The sequence below is a fragment of the Chiloscyllium plagiosum genome, unplaced genomic scaffold (assembly GCF_037043375.1).
Source record: "Chiloscyllium plagiosum isolate Xiang-an unplaced genomic scaffold, Cpla_swu_hap1 HiC_scaffold_19, whole genome shotgun sequence".
Taxonomy (NCBI): Eukaryota; Metazoa; Chordata; class Chondrichthyes; order Orectolobiformes; family Hemiscylliidae; genus Chiloscyllium; species Chiloscyllium plagiosum.
In genome coordinates this window covers 64,737,451-64,745,608 of record NW_028270157.1, presented here as the reverse complement: position 1 = coordinate 64,745,608, position 8,158 = coordinate 64,737,451, and the positions used below count along the sequence as shown (strand labels likewise).

The window sequence follows — 8,158 nt, the reverse complement described above, 5'->3', positions numbered from 1 at the left end:
AAGTTATCTTGTTCCTTGGTGAACACAGATGCAGTGTTTGGAGGAATTGCACTCATTTACGTGAAGTCCTGTGAAGCCAAAGGATTATTAAAGTTGACGAACACCAAACAGCCTGTCAAATGTGATAGGATAAACGTTACTACTAATGTCTACAACTTGTAAATACCAAATAGAAAGATGGCCACATGGGTTGTTGATTAGTGACCTGAAATAAATGTGGCTTACACTCGGGACATTCTTTGTATTTCAAAATGCCTGGTTCACTGCACTTTCACTCAGTGGGAACCATGTGGTTTTGACAAAGTGTGGGGTGGGGAGGGGAAGTACATGAGAGGGAGTCCAGAGAGAAAGAAAAAAGGATATGCAGATAAAAGAATTGTTACAATGGAAGAGAAGCTGGATATGTGGTAGCAGAGGCTATGAGTGATTGAAAATGGGTTGGCTGTGCACAAAGCAACTCCTTTCATAACTGGGCCAGGATAGGTATGTGAAGTGGAAGGGTTTAGAGGGACAGAGGTCAAGTGCTGGCAAATGGGACGAGACTAATTTAGAATATTTGACATGGATGAGTTGGACCAAAGGGTCTGTTTCCATGCTGGACATCTCCATAACTGGCTTCTGGCAGGTGACGCCATGCGAAATGTCCGTTCGGTGACGTCACATGTGCGTCCGTACGATGACGTCATATCAGCCTTTCGATTGGGCAACACACCCGTCTGGTGTACCATGACGTCATAACGCAATATCATACTATGACGTCGACGTTTGTCATGAGGTGACATCATGCGGCTCGCCGTTCGATGACGTCACCGTAAGGCAGGCTTGAATGACGGCCACGGGTGGCGTTGCCATGGTTTCCAAACCTAGCGTCGGCCGGCTCGAGCCCCTTAAATTTTGTGTTTGGCGCCACCTTTGAGCGACGCGAGTGACGCACGGGTGCGGAGGGAGGAAAAGCGAAAAAAAATAGAAACAACAATCGATCGCCGAGTGGCCGCCCGCCCCGGTTTACGGTCAAGGCCAGACAGGGAGGCGGCGGAGGCGGAGGCCACGGGGACATGGACCCGAACCGGATCATCCAGGCGCTGAAGGGGACCATCGACCCGAGCCAGAGGATCGCGGCCGAGAGCGAGCTCAATCAGGTGGGCAGCCCCCTCACTCGCTTAACCGCCGCTTTTCGGGCTGCGTGCGATTTTATATCTGCTCGTCATCGTGGTCTCGGCCTGGTCCCACCGCCCGGGGGGGAGTGGGGGGAGAGAGGGGGGGAGAATTGGGGAGAGAGCGGGGGGGGGGGGAGAGGGGAAATTGGGGTGGGGAGAGAATGGGGGGAGAGAAAGTGGGGGGGGGGGGATCGGAGAGCGTTGGGGGGGAATCGGGGGAGGGAGGGGGGGAATCGGGGGAGGGAGGGGGGGAATCGGGGGCAGTGGGGGGGAATTCGGGGGGAGAGAGATTGTGGGGTATTGGGGTGAGACTGGGGGGGAATCGGGGGGGGAGAGAGTGGCGGGGGGAATCGGACGGAGAGAGTGGGGAGAATCGGGGAGAGAGAGTGGGGGAATCAGAGGAGAGTGTGGGGGGGAATCAGGGATTAGTGGGGGTGAATTGGGGGGGGAGAGAGTGGGGGGGAATTGGGGGAGAGAGAGTGGGGGGGGGAATCAGGAAGAGAGAGTGGGGGTGAATTGGGGGGGGAGAGAGTGGGGGGGAATCGGGCGGAGCGAGTGGGGGGAATCAGAGGGAGAGAGTTGGTGGGAATCGGGGAGGAGTGGGGGGGATCGGGGAGAGAGTGAGGGAGAATTAGGGAGAGAGGGTGGGGGGAATCGGTAGGTGAGAGTGGGGGGAATCGGGGGGGGAGAGAGTGGGGGAAAATCGGGGGGGAGAGACTGGGGGGGAATCGGGGGGAGTGGCGGGAAATCGGGGGGAGAGAGTGGGGGGGGGAATCGGGCGTAGAGAATGGGGGGCAATCAGGGAGAGAGTGGGGGAATCGAGGGGATAGAGTGCGGGGATAATCTAGGGGGAGAGAGTGGGGAGAATCGGGGGGAGATTGGGGGAGAATTGGGGAGAGAGTGGAGGGGAATCTGGGGAGAAAGTGGGGGAGAATTGGGGAGAGAGAGTGGGGGGGAATCAGTAGGTGAGAGTGGGGAGAATTGGGGGGAGAGAGAGTGTGGGGGGAGAGTGGGGGGGGGTGTCAGGGAGCGAGAGTGGGGGAGAATCAGGTGGAGACAGAGTGGGGGGGAATCAGGGGAGAAGAGTGGGAGGGAATCGGGGAGACTGTGGGGGGTAATCGGGGGGAGAGATTGGGGGAGAGTGGGTGGGGGGAATCGGTAGGAGAGAATGGGGGGAATCAGGGGGAGAGAGTGGGGGAACCGGGGAGAGAAAGTGAGTGGGGGGAATTGGGAGAGTGTGGGTGTGTCAGGGAGAGAGATGGGTGGAATCGGGTGGAGACAGAGTGGCGGGAATCAGGGGGGAGAGAGTGGGGGGAATCAAGGGGGGAGAGAGTGCAGGGGAGTCGGGAGAGAGTGGGGGGAATCGGGCGGAGAGAGAGTGGGGGAATTGGTGGGGAGTGGGCGGAATTGGGGAGAGAGTGCGGGGGAATCGGGAGAGAGTGGGGGAGACTTGGGGAGAGAGAGTGGGGTGAATTGGTAGGTGAGAGTGGGGGGAATCGGGGCGAGAGTGTGGGGGAGAATTGGGAGAGAGTGAGGGGGAATTGGGGGGAGGGAGTTGGGGGGGGGAATTGGGGGAGAGAGTGGGAGGGAATCTGGGGGACAGAGTTGGGGGGGAATCGGGGACAGAGTGTGAGGGGAATCGGGGGGACAGAGTTGGGGGGGAATCAGGGGAGAGAGTTGGGGGGGAATCGGGGGAGAGTGTGGGGGGGAGTTGAGAAGAGAGAGGGTGGGATCGGGGGAGAGAGTGGGGGGGGAATTAGGGAGAGAGAGTGGGGGGAATTGGGGGAAGAGTGGGTGGAGTCAGGGAGACAGAGTGGGGGGAATCGGGTGGAGACAATGGGGGGGAATCGGGGGGGAGAGAGTCGGGGGGAATCGGGGGAGAGACTGGGGGAGAATTGGGGAGAGAGGGTGGGGGGAATAGGTAGGAGAGAGTGGGGTGAATCAGGGAGAGAGTTGGGGGGAATTGGGGGAGAGAGTGGGTTGGAATCGGGGGGAAGTGAGGGGGAATCGGGGGGAGAGAGAGTCGGGGGAATCAGGTGGGAGAGAGTGGGGGGGAATCAAGGAGGGAGAGAGTGGGGGAGATAATCGGGGGGAGAGAGTGGTGGGATAATTGGGGGGAATCGGGGGAGAGAGAGTGGGGGGTATTGGGGTGAGACATCGGGGGGGAGAGAGTGCGGGGGGAATCGGACGGAGAGAGTGGGGGAGAATCGGACGGAGAGAGTGGGGGAGAATTGGGTGGAGAGAGTTGGGGAGAATTGGGTGGAGAGAGTGGGGGAGAATTGGGTGGAGAGAGTGGGGGAGAATTGGGTAGAGAGAGTGGGGGAGAATTGGGGAGAGAGAGTAGGGGGTATCGGGGAGAGAGTGGGGTGGAATCGGGGGGAGAATCGGTAGGAGAGAGTGGTGGAATCGGGGGAGAGAGTGGGGGGCAATCAGGGAATGAGTGGGGGGGGAATCGGAAAGAGAGAGTGGGGGGAATTGGGGGGAGAGAGTGGGGGGGAATCGGCGGGAGAGAGTTGGGAGGGAATCGGTGGAGAGAGTGGGGGGGAATCGGGGGAAGAGAGAGTGGGGGGGGAATCGGGGGGAGAGAGTGGGGGAAGTCGGGGGTAGAGAGTTGGGGGAATTGGGAGAGAGTGGGGGGATAATCGGGGGGTGAAGGTGGGGGGAATCGGGGGGGAGAAAGTGGCGGTGAATTGGGGGGAGAGAGTGGGGGGGAATCAGGAAGAGAGGTTGGGGGTGTAGAGTGGGGAGGAATCGGGGGGGAGAGAGAGTTGGGGGGAATCGGGCGGAGAGAGTATGGGGGAGTGGGGGGAATCGGGGAGAGAGAGTGGGGCGAAATCGGGGGGAGTGTGGGGGAGAATTGGGGAGAGAGTGCGGGATAGTCAGTGGGAGAGTGGGGGTAAATTGGGGAGAGAGAGTTGGGAGAGAGAGAGTGGGGAGGAATCGGGGGGAGAGAGTGGGGCAAAATCGGGGGTAGACTGGTGAGAATTGGGTAGAGAGAGTGGGGGGGATATGGGGGGAGAGAGTGGGGGGAATCAGAGAGTGGGGGGGAATCAGGGGAGAGAGTGGGGGGAAATCAGAGAGTGGGGGGGAATCAGGGATAGAGAGTGGGGAGGAAATCGGGGGAGAGTGTGGGGGGAAATCGGGGGAGAGTGTGTGGGGAATCGGGTGGGAGAGAGTAGGGGCGTAATTGGGGGGAGAGAGTTGGAGGAGGGGGAGAGAGTTGGGGGGAATCGGAGGAGAGAGAGTGGGGGGAATCGGGGGAGAGAGAGTGGGGGGAATCGGGGGGGAGAGAGTGGGGGGAATCGGGGGAGAGAGATTGTGGGGTATTGGGGTGAGACAGTGGGGGGGAATCGGGGGGGAGAGAGAGGCGGGGGGAATCGGACGGAGAGAGTGGGGTGAATTGGGGAGAGAGAGTTGGTGGGAATTGGTGGAGAGTGGGGAGAATTGGGTAGAGAGAGTGGGGGAGAATTGGGGAGAGAGAGTGGGGGTATCAGGGGAGAGAGTGGGGTGGAATCGGGGGGAGAATCGGTAGAAGAGAGTGGGGTGGAATCGGGGGGGAGAGAGAGTGGGGGGGAATCAGGGAGTGAGTGGGGAGGAATCGGAAATAGAGAGTGGAGGGAATTGGGGGAGAGAGTGGGAGGGAATCGGGCAGAGAGTGGGGGGAGAATCAGGAAGAGAGAGTGGGGGCGAATGGGGGGGAGAGAGTGGGGGGGAATCGGACGGAGCGAGTGGGAGAATCGGGGGGAGAGAGTGGGTGGGAATCGGGGGGGGGAGTGGGGGGATTGGGGAGAGAGTGGCGGTGGAATCGAGGGAGAGACTGGGGGAGAATTGGGGAGAGGGAGTGGGGGGAATCAGAGGAGAGTGTGGGGGGGAATCAGGGAGTGAATGGGGGAAATCAGAAAGAGAGAGTGGGGGGAATTGGGGGAGAGAGTGGGAGGGAATCGGGCAGAGAGTGGGGGGAGAATCAGGAAGAGAGAGTGGGGGCGAATTGGGGGGGGAGAGAGTGGGGGGGAATCGGGCGGAGCGAGTGGGGGGAATCAGAGGGAGCGAGTGGGGGAGAATCGGGGGGAGAGAGTTGGTGGGAATCGGGGAGGAGTGGGGGGGTGGAATCGAGGGAGAGACTGGGGGAGAATTGGGGAGAGGGAGTGGGGGGAATCGGGGGGAGAGAGTGGGGGGGAAATCGGGGGAGAGACTGGGGGAGAATTAGGGAGAGAGGGTGGGGGGAATCGGTAGGTGAGAGTGGGGGGAATCGGGGGGGGAGAGAGTGGGGGAAAATCGGGGGGAGAGACTGGGGGGGAATCGGGGGAGAGAGTGGGGGCGGAATCGGGGGGAGTGGCGGGAAATCGGGGGGAGAGAGTGGGGGGGGAATCGGGCGTAGAGAATGGGGGGCAATCAGGGAGAGAGTGGGGGAATCGAGGGGATAGAGTGCGGGGATAATCTAGGGGGAGAGAGTGGGGAGAATCGGGGGGAGATTGGGGGAGAATTGGGGAGAGAGTGGAGGGGAATCTGGGGAGAAAGTGGGGGAGAATTGGGGAGAGAGAGTGGGGGGGAATCAGTAGGTGAGAGTGGGGAGAATTGGGGGGAGAGAGAGTGTGGGGGGAGAGTGGGGGGGGTGTCAGGGAGCGAGAGTGGGGGAGAATCAGGTGGAGACAGAGTGGGGGGGAATCAGGGGAGAAGAGTGGGAGGGAATCGGGGAGACTGTGGGGGGTAATCGGGGGGAGAGATTGGGGGAGAGTGGGTGGGGGGAATCGGTAGGAGAGAATGGGGGGAATCAGGGGGAGAGAGTGGGGGAACCGGGGAGAGAAAGTGAGTGGGGGGAATTGGGAGAGTGTGGGTGTGTCAGGGAGAGAGATGGGGGGAATCGGGGGGGAGAGAGTGGGGGGAATCAGGGGGGAGAGAGTGGGGGGAATCAAGGGGGAGAGAGTGCAGGGGAGTCGGGAGAGAGTGGGGGGAATCGGGCGGAGAGAGAGTGGGGGAATTGGTGGGGAGTGGGCGGAATTGGGGAGAGAGTGCGGGGGAATCGGGAGAGAGTGGGGGAGACTTGGGGAGAGAGAGTGGGGTGAATTGGTAGGTGAGAGTGGGGGGAATCGGGGCGAGAGTGTGGGGGAGAATTGGGAGAGAGTGAGGGGGAATTGGGGGGAGGGAGTTGGGGGGGGGAATTGGGGGAGAGAGTGGGAGGGGATCTGGGGGACAGAGTTGGGGGGGAATCGGGGACAGAGTGTGAGGGGAATCGGGGGGACAGAGTTGGGGGGGAATCAGGGGAGAGAGTTGGGGGGGAATCGGGGGAGAGTGTGGGGGGGAGTTGAGAAGAGAGAGGGTGGGATCGGGGGAGAGAGTGGGGGGGGAATTAGGGAGAGAGAGTGGGGGGAATTGGGGGAAGAGTGGGTGGAGTCAGGGAGACAGAGTGGGGGGAATCGGGTGGAGACAATGGGGGGAATCGGGGGGGAGAGAGTCGGGGGGAATCGGGGGAGAGACTGGGGGAGAATTGGGGAGAGAGGGTGGGGGGAATAGGTAGGAGAGAGTGGGGTGAATCAGGGAGAGAGTTGGGGGAATTGGGGGAGAGAGTGGGTTGGAATCGGGGGGAAGTGAGGGGGAATCGGGGGGAGAGAGAGTCAGGGGGAATCAGGTGGGAGAGAGTGGGGGGGAATCAAGGGGGGAGAGAGTGGGGGAGATAATCGGGGGGAGAGAGTGGTGGGATAATTGGGGGGAATCGGGGGAGAGAGAGTGGGGGGTATTGGGGTGAGACATCGGGGGGGAGAGAGTGCGGGGGGAATCGGACGGAGAGAGTGGGGGAGAATTGGGTGGAGAGAGTTGGGGAGAATTGGGTGGAGAGAGTGGGGGAGAATTGGGTGGAGAGAGTGGGGGAGAATTGGGTAGAGAGAGTGGGGGAGAATTGGGGAGAGAGAGTAGGGGGTATCAGGGGAGAGAGTGGGGTGGAATCGGGGGGAGAATCGGTAGGAGAGAGTGGTGGAATCGGGGGAGAGAGTGGGGGGCAATCAGGGAGTGAGTGGGGGGGAATCGGAAAGAGAGAGTGGGGGGAATTGGGGGGAGAGAGTGGGGGGGAATCGGCAGGAGAGAGTTGGGAGGGAATCGGTGGAGAGAGTGGGGGAGAATCGGGGGAAGAGAGAGTGGGGGGGGAATCGGGGGGAGAATCAAGGGGGGAGAGAGTGGGGGAAGTCGGGGGGAGAGAGTTGGGGGAATTGGGAGAGAGTGGGGGGATAATCGGGGGGTGAAGGTGGGGGGAATCGGGGGGGAGAAAGTGGCGGTGAATTGGGGGGAGAGAGTGGGGGGGAATCAGGAAGAGAGGTTGGGGGTGTAGAGTGGGGAGGAATCGGGGGGAGAGAGAGTTGGGGGGAATCGGGCGGAGAGAGTATGGGGGAGTGGGGGGAATCGGGGAGAGAGAGTGGGGCGAAATCGGGGGGAGTGTGGGGGAGAATTGGGGAGAGAGTGCGGGATAGTCAGTGGGAGAGTGGGGGTAAATTGGGGAGAGAGAGAGTGGGGAGGAATCGGGGGGAGAGAGTGGGGCAAAATCGGGGGTAGACTGGTGAGAATTGGGTAGAGAGAGTGGGGGGGATATGGGGGGAGAGAGTGGGGGGAATCAGAGAGTGGGGGGGAATCAGGGGAGAGAGTGGGGGGGAATCAGGGGAGAGAGTGGGGGGAAATCAGAGAGTGGGGGGGAATCAGGGATAGAGAGTGGGGAGGAAATCGGGGGAGAGTGTGGGGGGAAATCGGGGGAGAGTGTGTGGGGAATCGGGTGGGAGAGAGTAGGGGCGTAATTGGGGGGAGAGAGTTGGAGGAGGGGGAGAGAGTTGGGGGGAATCGGGGGAGAGAGAGTGGGGGGAATCGGGGGAGAGAGATTGTGGGGTATTGGGGTGAGACAGTGGGGGGGAATCGGGGGGGAGAGAGAGGCGGGGGGAATCGGACGGAGAGAGTGGGGTGAATTGGGGAGAGAGAGTTGGTGGGAATTGGTGGAGAGTGGGGGAGAATTGGGTAGAGAGAGT

General features: G+C 61.0%; 1 protein-coding gene across 1 annotated transcript in view; it reads left to right on the top strand.

The window, feature by feature from the left end:
- The first annotated feature begins 885 nt into the window (after nucleotides 1–885).
- The window catches only part of ipo8 (importin 8), a 113,049-nt gene continuing 105,776 nt past the window's right edge, over nucleotides 886–8,158 (top strand). Inside the window, exon 1 of the mRNA XM_043709009.2 lies at nucleotides 886–1,139. Within this exon, the coding sequence (XP_043564944.1) occupies nucleotides 1,056–1,139 (84 nt within the window). The 5' untranslated portion in view covers nucleotides 886–1,055. The remainder of the gene's footprint in view (nucleotides 1,140–8,158) is intronic.